Genomic DNA, 12,500 nt, shown 5'->3' on the forward strand with positions numbered 1-12,500 from the left:
TGTTTTTTATTGCTCTTAGCTTGACTGTTCTCTCCCTTGTACGTCGCTTTGGACAAAAGCGTCTGCTAAATGACTAAATGTAAATGTAAATATAAATATAAATAACATTCGTGTTGATTTGAGTGTCCTTGGGTTAGGGTGAGTGTCCTAGGTGAGTGTCCTAGGGTTAGGGTGAGTGTCCTAGATGAGTGTCCTCACCGCAGGATGAGAATGCAGACGGCCACCAGAGTGTAGGCAAAGAGAGTTCCAATGGACATCATGTCCACCAGCGCCTTCAGGTCAAAGAGCAGGGCCATGACAGCTGTAGGCCAGGAAACAGGTTAATCCCACTCAGGGCCTTTGGCAACTTCAGCTAAATAACATGTGAGGAGCTAACCCTAGATATAATAATAACATGTGCTAACGCTAACCTAGCTAACCCTAGATATAACAATAACATGTGCTAACCCTAGATATAATAATAACTAGTGCTGTCAGTTTAACGCGTTATTAACGGCGTTAACACAAACTCATTTTAACGCCGTTAATTTTTTTATCGCGAGATTAACGCGAATTATTATTTATTTTGTTTTTTTAGATTAACATTCTTTTTCACCTCGCAAACTGTGTAGTAGGCTAACGTTACGGTTTGAGTGAATGGTGAGCGCGATACGGCGAAATGAATGATTAAAAGCTTCTGAATGGAAAGTTTACTTTTAAAAGTTGTGTTGTGCAAAAGAAGTGAGCTTCACTGTTGTCTGAAAATGTCAACAGGCAGCTGGCTGAAAGCAAAGAAGTAGTAGGCTTACCTTTTATTGGTAACCTAACTGTTACGGTTCATTGTTTCTGAAATAAGAGGCCTGACTGCTATGTTCCCAGCAAACTTGAAAAAAAGAAAATATTAAGCCATGGTTTAACTGCACTATAGGCTGAGTCCTTGTTTACCTGAAATGTGCATTTTATAATTTTATTTTGTACCGCCCTGTTTGGCAATGTTGGTTTTCAATAAAATAAAACATTTGCATAAAGCAAGCCAATCCACTTTTCCATGTTGATAAGGGCATTAAAATAAAAATAAAATGATGGAAAAAAAAATAATAAACGAAGAGACATTTAGAATAGATAAAAATTAGCGATTAATCGCTATTCATTTTGAGTTAACTATGACATAATAACATGTGAGGAGCTAACCCTAGATATAATAATGACATGTGCTAACGCTAACCTAGCTAACCCTAGATATAATAATAACATGTGCTAACCTAGCTAACCCTAGATATAATAATAACATGTGCTAACGCTAACCTAGCTAACCCTAGATATAATAATAACATGTTTTAGATTAGATTAGATTAGATTCAACTTTATTGTCATTGCACAGAGTACAGGTACTGAGGCAACGAAATGCAGTTAGCATCTAACCAGAAGTGCAAAGTAGAAGAGTGCAGAGTATGTGCAAATGGTAATATAAATATAGATAAATATGGTATATACAGTATGACATAAGATATAAGTGGTATGAGCAGTAAGAATATGAGCAGCAATAAAGGTGATTAGTGCAGATGTGATATAGATATATGTAAAGTGCAGGTGAAGTACAGGTGAAGGTGGCAGTAGAGGTTATAAAGTTATAAATGAGGTAGGAGACATGATAAGATATAAGTACGATGAATATGGATGACAACAGTTTAACATAAATAGATATATACAATGAACAATTTAGTGCAAATGTTCAGTAGCTGGAGGTAGGTGTGTGGCAGTCAAGCCAGGGTAGAGAGGGGAATACAGGAAGGAGTGTGAGGGGGTAGCCAGGGGAACTATCACCGTGGTGCAGAGTTCAACAGGGTGACAGCCGCAGGGAAGAAACTGTTCCTGAGCCTGCTGGTCCGGGAACGGAGGGCCCTGTAGCGCCTCCCTGAGGGGAGGAGGGCAAACAGTCTGTGGTTGGGATGGGAGCTGTCCTTCTCGATGCTGCGCGCCTTCCGCAGACATCTCTTGCGCTGGACAGCATCGATGGTGGGGAGTGGGGAGCCAGTGATGCGTTGGGCAGTTTTCACTATCTGGAGTGTTTTGCGGTCCGCAACAGAGCAGCTGCCAAACCAGATGCTCTCAATGGTGCAGCGGTAGAAGTTCACCAGAATCTGAGGAGACAGATGGGCCTTCTTCAATCTCCTCAGGAAGAAGAGACGTTGGTGAGCCTTCTTGACTATGGTTGAGGTGTTGAGGGTCCAAGAGAGGTCCTCGGAGATGTGGACACCCAGGAATTTAAAGCTGGCGACACGCTCCACCTCCGTCCCGTTGATACTGATCGGGGGGTGTGCGCCACCTTTGGTCCTCCTGAAGTCCACAATGAGCTCCTTGGTCTTCTTGGTGTTGAGTGCCAGGTTGTTATTGGCACACCACTCTGCCAGGTGCTGAACCTCCTCCCTGTAGGCCGACTCATCGTTGTTGCTGATGAGGCCAATCACCGTTGTGTCGTCTGCAAACTTTACAATGGTATTAGAACCATGTACAGCTGTGCAGTCGTGGGTGAAGAGGGAGTAGAGGAGAGGGCTCACCACGCAGCCCTGTGGGACACCAGTGTTCAGGATGAGGGTTGAGGAGGTGTTGTTGTCTAACCTGACAGACTGGGGTCTGTTGGTTAGGAAGTCCAGAATCCAGTTTCTGAGGGAGGTGTTGATGCCTAGATCACTGAATTTAGTGATCAGTTTGGAGGGGATTATGGTGTTAAATGCAGAGCTGAAGTCTATGAACAACAGTCTCGCATATGTGTTACTGTTGTCTAGATGGGAAAGGGCGGAGTGTAGTGCCGTGGTGATGGCATCCTCCGTGCTCCTGTTCTGGCGGTAGGCGAATTGGAGGGGGTCCAGTGTGGGTGGTAGGCATGTTTTAAGATGAGCCAGGACCAGCCTCTCGAAGCACTTCATGATGGTTGAAGTGAGTGCAACTGGGCGAAAGTCATTAAGGCTCGCTGCTTTGGAGTGCTTTGGCACCGGCACGATGGAGGTGGTCTTGAAGCACGTGGGGACAGCTGCTTGGGCCTGTGACAGGTTGAATAAGTCAGTCAAGACCTCAGTCAGCTGCCCAGCACAGGCCCTGAGCACCCGTCCAGGGATGCCATCAGGGCCAGCAGCCTTTCGTGCATTAGTCCTGCTCAGTGCAGCACACACGTCGGTGGAGGAGAGTGTGAGGGGCTGGTTGTCTGTAGTGAGTGCAGCCTTGATGGCCGCCTCCTGGTTGTCCCTATCGAATCGTGCATAAAAGCTGTTAAGCTCATCAGGGAGTGATGCTTCGCCGGTTTGGGGGGAGGTGTTGGTGGGTTTATAGTCCGTTATGGCCTGGATGCCTTGCCACATGCGTCGGGGGTCAGAGTTGTTATTGAAGTGCTCTTCAATCTTGAGTTTGTAGCTGTGCTTGGCCTTTTTGATGCCCCTCTTCAGGTCGGCCCTGGATGAACTGTAGGCCTGGGTGTCACCTGATCTGAAAGCAATATCGTGTGCCTTCAGCAAAAGGCGGACCTCCCTGTTCATCCATGGCTTCTGATTAGGGAAAGTGGTGATTTGTTTGAGGGTGGTGACACTGTTGATGTTGGTGTTGATAAAGTCCAGTACAGATGAGGCATAGACGTTGATGTCCGTGTGGGAGTCCAGTGTGGCCTGGGTGGCAAACACACTCCAGTCTGTGTGTCCAAACCGGTGCTGTAGTGCAGAGTCTGCTCCCTCTGGCCACACTTTAACTGTCCTCACTGTGGGTTTCACACGTTTGATGAGTGGTGTGTATTTCGGGAGAAGAAACAAAGAGAGGTGGTCAGACTGACCTAGGTGGGGGAGGGGGACAGCTTTGTAAGCATCAGCCATGTTAGTATAGACATGGTCCAAAGTCTTGTCTCCTCTCGTGGGACAGGAGACCTGCTGGTGAAATTTGGGGAGTACAGTCTTCAGGTTGGAGTGATTAAAGTCACCCGCAACAATAAAGGCTGCCTCCGGATGTAAAGTTTGTTGCTTGCTAATGGCAGCATGCAATTCCTTCATTGCCAGCTTAGCGTTAGCATCCAGGGGGATATAAGCTGCAGTCACAGCAGTTGATGTAAACTCTCTAGGCAGATAGAACGGTCTACACTTAACCATGAGGTACTCAATGTTAGCAGAGCAGTGACTCTCGATGATAACAGTGTCCGTACACCAGTCTTTGTTAACATAGATGCATAGTCCACCGCCTCTGGTCTTACCGGAGTCCTCTGCTGTTCTATCCGCCCGGAGGATGTAGCGCCCCGCTAGCTCGATGGCGCTATCAGGGACGCCGCTGTTGAGCCATGTTTCTGTAAAAATCATGACGTTGCAGTCCATGATCCGTTTGTTAGTGGTGATCCGCAGCCGCAGTTCATCCATTTTATTCGCCAGAGACCGAACATTGGCGAAGAAAAGGCTGGGTAGAGATAGCCGGTGAGGAGTTAGCTTTAGCCTAGCTCGTAGCCCTCCTCGCTTCCCCCGCCTTTGTTTACGGTCTCGACGCCGCCTGTGAGCACTTCCGGTCGGCGTAGCCGGGTTGGTAGCCACCGCTGTTTTGGTGATCTCTGGAATGAGCCGGTGACTGTCGATAAAGTTGTCGAAATCGCAAGATCCGATGTCCAAAAGTTGCTGACGGGTGTATGAGGTAAAGGCAAGACTGTTCTGAGTGAACAGACTCGAGATTAACAGGCAGAAAACTACTAATTTGCAGATTCTGGGTAGACGCTGAGCCTCGCGTTGTTCACGCGCCGCCAGCTTGGTCAACAGATGCTAACCTAGCTAACCCTAGATATAATAATAACATGTGCTAACTTAGCTAGCCTAGCTAACCCTAGATATAATAATAACATGTGCTAACCTAGCTAACCCTAGATATAATAATAACATGTGCTAACCCTAACCTAGCTAACCCTAGATATAATAATAACATGTGCTAACCCTAACCTAGCTAACCCTAGCTATAATAATAACATGTGTTAACCTAGCTAACCCTAGATATAATAATAACATGTGCTAAACTAGCTAACCCTAGATATAATAATAACATATGCTAATCTAGCTAACCCTAGATATAATAATAACATGTGCTAACCTAGCTAACTCTAGATATAATAATGACATGTGCTAACGCTAACCTAGCTAACCCTAGATATAATAATAACATGTGAGGAGCTAACTCTAGATATAATAATGACATGTGCTAACGCTAACCCTAGATATAATAATAACATGTGCTAACCTAGCTAGCCTAGCTAACTCTAGATATAATAATGGCATGTGCTAACGCTAACCTAGCTAACCCTAGATATAATAATAACATGTGCTAACCTAGCTAACCCTAGATATAATAATAGCATGTGCTAACGCTAACCTAGCTAACCCTAGATATAATAATAACATGTGAGGAGCTAACTCTAGATATAATAATGACATGTGCTAACGCTAACCCTAGATATAATAATAACATGTGCTAACCTAGCTAGCCTAGCTAACTCTAGATATAATAATGGCATGTGCTAACGCTAACCTAGCTAACCCTAGATATAATAATAACATGTGCTAACCTAGCTAACCCTAGATATAATAATGACATGTGCTAACCTAGCTAACCCTAGATATAATAATAACATGTGCTAACCCTAACCTAGCTAACCCTAACCTAGCTAACCCTAGATATAAAAATAACATGTGCTAACCTAGCTAACCCTAACCTAGCTAACCCTAGATATAATAATAACATGTGCTAACCTAGCTAACCCTAGATATAATAATAACATGTGCTAACCTAGCTAACCCTAGATATAATAATAGCATGTGCTAACGCTAACCTAGCTAACCCTAGATATAATAATAACATGTGCTAACCTAGCTAGCCTAGCTAACCCTAGATATAATAATAACATGTGCTAACCCTAACCTAGCTAACCCTAGATATAAAAATAACATGTGCTAACCTAGCTAACCCTAACCTAGCTAACCCTAGATATAATAATAACATGTGCTAACCTAGCTAACCCTAGATATAATAATAACATGTGCTAAACTAGCTAACCCTAGATAAAATAATGTTGGTGTTTTGGAGCCACCTCTGGAGCTGTGGTGTACTGCAGGTCGGCAGTTTATATGTGTGTACTGTTGCCGTTACTAGACAGAAAAAGTTTGCCTGTCAACGATGCTGTGTACCAATTGTGATATTTGCATGAACAGGAATAAAAAGAACTAAGCAGTTGCAGTATTCGTCAGTCCTCAGTTTGACCACCGTCACACTGGTGCCGTGACCTGGATCAGTGTGACGGTGGTCAAACTGAGGACTGACGTTATGCATTATATATACATTATATTGTTAAACGGATTTTTCAACTCCGTTACACAGATACACAGACAGATAGAGAGGCAGGTTCTCACCAGCGACAGCTCCTGAGGAGAGGGTAGCGATGACGGGACTCTGCCGGGCGCTCATGTTGCTCAGAGGCTTGAAGAGGAGTCCGTCTCGAGCCATGGCAAACAGAACCCGCGGCATGGGGAACATAGAACCCAGAAGGCTGCAATGCAAACATGCACACACACACACACGCACACACACACACACGTGCAAACAAGCACACACATACACAAACACACACGCACACTCAGACATGAACACACATGTTCAGAACACACAGACACACAAACATCCTTAGTAAATGTGTCTGAGTAAAGTGATTGGTGTTTGTAGAGTAGCGGGAGATCCCACCCACCTGGTGGAGAGGGCGCACAGGGAGCCCACGGCCACCACATACTACATACTACATACTACATACTACATACTACATACTACACCTGGTGTCTCAGTTAGGTAAAGGGAGAGCCCACCCACCTGGTGGAGAGGGCGCACAGGGAGCCCACGGCCACCACATACTTACATACATACTACATACTACATACTACATACTACACCTGGTGTCTCACCTGGTGGAGAGGGCGCAGAGCGAGCCCACGGCCACCACATACTTGGCGGGATTCCAGCCCACGTAGGTGAACGCCACCGGCAGCGGGCTCTGAATGCTCAGCAGGAAGTACGGCATCATGAGCGTCAGCGCCGCAGACACGCCGAAGTACGCCAGGAAACAGATGAGCAGAGACGCCACGATGCCCACCGGGATGGACTTCTGGGGATCCTTCACCTCCTCGCCTGAGGGAGACACCAGACAGACAGACAGACAGAGAGAGAAGATTAACCAGAGACAGAGAGAGAGAGAGAGAGAGAGAAGATAAACCAGAGAGAGAGAGAGACAGAGAGAGAGAGAGAAGATTAACCAGAGACAGAAAGAGAGAGAGAGAAGATAAACCAGAGACAGACAGAGAGAGAGAGAGAGAAGATAAACCAGAGACAGACAAAGAGAGATAGACAGAGAGAGAGAAAGAGAAGATAAACCAGAGACAGACAAAGAGAGAGAGACAGAGAGAGAAAGAGAAGATAAACCAGAGACAGACAAAGAGAGAGAAAGAGAAGATAAACCAGAGACAGACAAAGAGAGAGAGAGAGAAAGAGAAGATAAACCAGAGACAGACAAAGAGAGAGAGAGAGAAGATAAACCAGAGACAGACAGAGAGAGAGAGAGAGAGAGAGAAGATAAACCAGAGACAGACAAAGAGAGAGAGAGAGAAGATAAACCAGAGACAGACAGAGAGAGAGAGAGAGAGAGAGAGAGAGAGAGAAGATAAACCAGAGACAGACAGAGAGAGAGAGAGAGAAGATAAACCAGAGACAGACAAAGAGAGATAGACAGAGAGAGAGAAAGAGAAGATAAACCAGAGACAGACAAAGAGAGAGAGACAGAGAGAGAGAAAGAGAAGATAAACCAGAGACAGACAAAGAGAGAGAGACAGAGAGAGAAAGAGAAGATAAACCAGAGACAGACAAAGAGAGAGAAAGAGAAGATAAACCAGAGACAGACAAAGAGAGATAGACAGAGAGAGAGAAAGAGAAGATAAACCAGAGACAGACAAAGAGAGAGAGACAGAGAGAGAAAGAGAAGATAAACCAGAGACAGACAAAGAGAGAGAAAGAGAAGATAAACCAGAGACAGACAAAGAGAGAGAGAGAGAAAGAGAAGATAAACCAGAGACAGACAAAGAGAGAGAGAGAGAAGATAAACCAGAGACAGACAGAGAGAGAGAGAGAGAGAGAGAGAAGATAAACCAGAGACAGACAGAGAGAGAGAGAGAGAGAAAGATTGGACAAAATGGGACAAACACGCAATTGAAATACTACATACACAGTTCTGCAAGAGTATCCTCCAAGTGCAGAGAAAAGCTCCCAACTCTGCATGTAGAGCTGAATTAGGCCAATACCCTCTAATATTAAAGATCCAAAATCGAGCCCAAAATTTCTGGAATCATATTAAAACAAGTGACCCACTCTCCTTTTCCTACAAAGCCCTATGCTGCCAGGAGTTGAACCCACAAAGGAGTCCCCTCTGCTTACTTGTCCTGAGGCTGGGTGAACCATCACCCACCCAGGTCATTACACAACGACGACCTCAGCCTCAAAACTCAAGATCTCAGATAATCAGACCCAACCAAATCATTATGAAAGAAAAAGAAAAATATAGAGATCACTGGGCAAAACTAACAAAATCCCAGAACAAATTAGAAACATATGTATCACTAAACAGACAGTACACCGTGGCAAATTACCTGACCACAGTGTCTGATAAAAAAATGAGGAAAACTTTAACTAAATACAGACTGAGTGAGCACAACCTGGCAGTAGAAGTCGGCCGACACAGACAGACCTGGCTACCCAGAGAGGAGAGGCTGTGCTCCTTCTGTAACCAGGGAACAGTAGAGACGGAGCTACACTTCCTGATTTACTGCAACCATAACCAAAGTCTTAGAGACTATTATTTTGACAAAATAACACAAATATTCCCAGAATTCCAACATCTAAATGATCTGGACAGACTCTCAGTTCTACTGGGAGAGAGGAAGGACTGCTGCAGACTGGCAGCAAAATATGTATCAGCCTGTCATGAGCTCCACAATAACATGAACCCCCTGTCCCAGATAACTAATATTTAATGTTTAATAATTAACAATGAACCTGTTATATGTTTCTATACCACATTGTTACCACCTATAACTTATTGTTTGTTTTTTATTTATTTATGTTTATTGTGCCTGTACATTTTATGTAAACATGCTTTGGCAACGTTGTATTGTATGCAGTCATGCCAATAAAGCCTTTTTTGAATTTTAATTTGAATTTGAATTTGAAAGAGAAGATAAACCAGAGACAGACAAAGAGAGATAGAGAGAGAGACAGAGAGAGAAGATAAACCAGAGACAGATAGAGAGAGAGAGACAGAGAGAGAGAAGATAAACCAGAGACAGACAGAGAGAGAGAGAGAGAGAAAGAGAAGATAAACTAGAGACAGACAAAGAGAGAGAGAGAGAAGATAAACCAGAGACAGAAAAAGAGAGATAGAGAGAGAGAGAGAAAATAAACCAGAGACAGACAGAGAGAGAGAGAAAGAGAAGATAAACTAGAGACAGACAAAGAGAGAGAGAGAGAAGATAAACCAGAGACAGACAGATAGAGAGAGAGAGAGAAGATAAACCAGAGACAGATAGAGATAGCGAGAGAGAGAGAGAGGATAAACCAGAGACAGACAACACACTGGAAGATGGAGGGAGTCTTAAGTTCTTCTAAAAGACAGAAAGAAAAACACACAACATTCCCCTGAGAGGAGATGGGAAGCAGAGGGGCAGACAGTTAAAGAGATGAGAAGACCATAAACAAAACAGGAGGATGGAGGGAGAGAGGGATGGAGGGAGAGATGGAGAGATGCTATGAGTGTGAGCAGGGAGAGATGGAGTGGAGGATGGAGGGAGAGAGGGATGGAGGGAGAGATGGAGAGATGCTATGAGTGTGAGCAGGGAGGGATGGAGGAGGGAGTGGAGGATGGAGGGAGAGAGGGATGGAGGGAGAGATGGAGAGATGCTATGAGTGTGAGCAGGGAGAGATGGAGGGATGGAGGGAGAGATGGAGAGATGCTATGAGTGTGAGCAGGGAGGTATGGAGGGGGGAGTGGAGGATGGAGGGAGAGAGGGATGGAGGGAGAGATGGAGAGATGCTATGAGTGTGAGCAGGGAGGGATGGAGGGGGGAGTGGAGGATAGATACTTGTGGTGGCGATGCAGTCAAAGCCGACGAAGGCGTAGAAGCAGGTAGCTGCTCCAGCGATTGTTCCCTCAAACCCGAACGGGAAGAAGCCCCCGGTGCCGTAGATGGGGTCCGGCTCCGTCGGGTCGCTGAAGTTCCTGTGGGGGGGGGTTGGGGCATACTTCACACTGTTTCACATGGTCTTGGGGGGGGGGGGGGGCATACCTCACACTGTTTCACATGGTCTTGGGGGGGGCATACTTCACACTGTCTCACATGGTCCTGGGGGGGGGGGGGCACATACTTCACACTGTTTCACATGGTCTGGGGGGGGGGGGGGGGCACATACTTCACACTGTTTCACATGGTCTTGGGGGGGGGGGGGCACATACTTCACACTGCTTCACATGGTCTTGGGGGGGGGGCATACTTCACACTGTTTCGCATGGTCTTGGGGGGGGGGGGGGCACATACTTCACACTGTTCCAATAAAGTCTCACTGTGATTCTAAGTAACCAAAGCCTCAACAGCCTCTTTAACCCCTCCTGCCCCTGGCATCTACCCTGAGGTGAGCTCTATAACCCCTCCTGCCCCTGAGGTGAGCTCTATAACCCCTACCCTGAGGTGAGCTCTATAACCCCTCCTGAGGTGAACTCTATAACCCCTACCCTGAGGTGAGCTCTATAACCCCTACCCTGAGGTGAACACTCTATAACCCCTACCCTGAGGTGAGCTCTATAACCCCTACCCTGAGGTGAGCTCTATAACCCCTACCCTGAGGTGAGCTCTATAACCCCTACCCTGAGGTGAGCTCTATAACCCCTCCTGAGGTGAGCTCTATAACCCCTACCCTGAGGTGAGCTCTATAACCCCTACCCTGCGGTGAACACTCTATAACCCCTACCCTGAGGTGAGCTCTATAACCCCTACCCTGAGGTGAGCTCTATAACCCCTACCCTGAGGTGAGCTCTATAACCCCTCCTGAGGTGAGCTCTATAACCCCTACCCTGAGGTGAGCTCTATAACCCCTACCCTGAGGTGAACACTCTATAACCCCTCCTGCCCCGGACGCCTACCCTGAGGTGAGCTCTATAACCCCTCATGCCCCCCCCGGGCACCTACCCTGTCTGGTTGAAGATGAACTCCGGCGTGAGACTCCAGTTCTCCAGGTCTCCCTTGATGAAGCCACTGATGATGACGAAGATCAAGACCAGGATGTTGACGGCAGTAAAAATCTTGTTGACTATGGCAGACTCCCGAACTCCGAACGCCAGAATGCCTGGAGGAATAGTGAGGGGGGTAAGATTGAAGTTTAGGGATCTGGGGGTCAAAGGTCAAGACTAAAGTGGATTTAGTGATCTGGGGGTCAAAGGTAAAGACAAAAGTGGGTTTAGTGCTGTAGGGGTCAAAGGTCAAGACTAAAGTGGGTTTAGTGCTGTAGGGGTCAAAGTTCAAGACTAAAGTGGGTTTAGTGCTGTAGGGGTCAAAGTTCAAGACTAAAGTGGGTTTAGTGATGTAGGGGTCAAATGTCAAGACTAAAGTGGGTTTAGTGATCTGGGGGTCAAAGGTCAAGACTAAAGTGGGTTTAGTGATGTAGGGGTCAAAGGTCAAGACTAAAGTGGGTTTAGTGATCTGGGGGTCAAAGGTCAAGACAAAAGTGGGTTTAGTGATGTAGGGGTCAAAGGTCAAGACAAAAGTGGGTTTAGTGATGTAGGGGTCAAAGGTCAAGACTAAAGTGGGTTTAGTGCTGTAGGGGTCAAAGGTCAAGACTAAAGTGGGTTTAGTGATGTAGGGGTCAAAGGTCAAGACTAAAGTGGGTTTAGTGCTGTAGGGGTCAAAGTTCAAGACTAAAGTGGGTTTAGTGCTGTAGGGGTCAAAGGTCAAGACTAAAGTGGGTTTAGTGATGTAGGGGTCAAAGGTCAAGACTAAAGTGGGTTTAGTGATGTAGGGGTCAAAGGTCAAGACTAAAGTGGGTTTAGTGATGTAGGGGTCAAAGGTCAAGACTAAAGCGGGTTTAGTGATGTAGGGGTCAAAGGTCAAGACTAAAGTGGGTTTAGTGATGTAGGGGTCAAAGGTCAAGACTAAAGTTGGTTTAGTGATGTAGGGGTCTAAGGCGAGAGGAGTCCTCTTCTACACCTTTCTATTCATATTATCAGTTCTATCTAATTATTACTAACACAAACATGCACACACACAAAAAGACTCTTTTCTTCCATAAACTTCCATAAACAAGCAGCCTTCACCAAAACCTTTAGTTATTTAGGAAATCACGTGTGGTTTCGGTGCCAGTTGGTTTAGACTCTTTGGCACGTTATTACAAGAACCTTGTGATTCTGCCATCTTCAATTATTTACAGCCCTAAACCCA

At 45.8% G+C, this 12,500-nt stretch overlaps 1 protein-coding gene and 1 long non-coding RNA gene across 3 annotated transcripts in view; both read right to left on the reverse strand.

Annotated features, from left to right (window-relative positions):
- Positions 1-12,500, reverse strand: part of zgc:175280 (cationic amino acid transporter 2 family protein) — a 23,042-nt gene that overhangs the window by 3,608 nt on the left and 6,934 nt on the right. The window contains exons 5-9 of the mRNA XM_031571592.2: positions 11,256-11,412; positions 10,155-10,291; positions 6,936-7,158; positions 6,393-6,529; positions 199-301 (exon numbers count right to left, since the gene is read on the reverse strand). Of these exons, the coding sequence (XP_031427452.1) occupies positions 199-301; positions 6,393-6,529; positions 6,936-7,158; positions 10,155-10,291; positions 11,256-11,412 (757 nt within the window). The remainder of the gene's footprint in view (positions 1-198; positions 302-6,392; positions 6,530-6,935; positions 7,159-10,154; positions 10,292-11,255; positions 11,413-12,500) is intronic.
- On the reverse strand, positions 4,871-6,125 carry LOC122133076. Of its 2 annotated transcripts, none has more exons than XR_006152528.1 (3): positions 5,853-6,125; positions 5,641-5,772; positions 4,871-5,551 (listed from the first exon to the last, which is right to left on the reverse strand). It is a non-coding gene; the product is annotated as an uncharacterized LOC122133076 (long non-coding RNA). The 2 variants fall into 2 exon arrangements; XR_006152527.1 differs by having other exon boundaries at positions 5,816-6,125.

Source organism: Clupea harengus, chromosome 8 (genome assembly GCF_900700415.2).
Source record: "Clupea harengus chromosome 8, Ch_v2.0.2, whole genome shotgun sequence".
NCBI classification, from domain to species: domain Eukaryota; kingdom Metazoa; phylum Chordata; class Actinopteri; order Clupeiformes; family Clupeidae; genus Clupea; species Clupea harengus.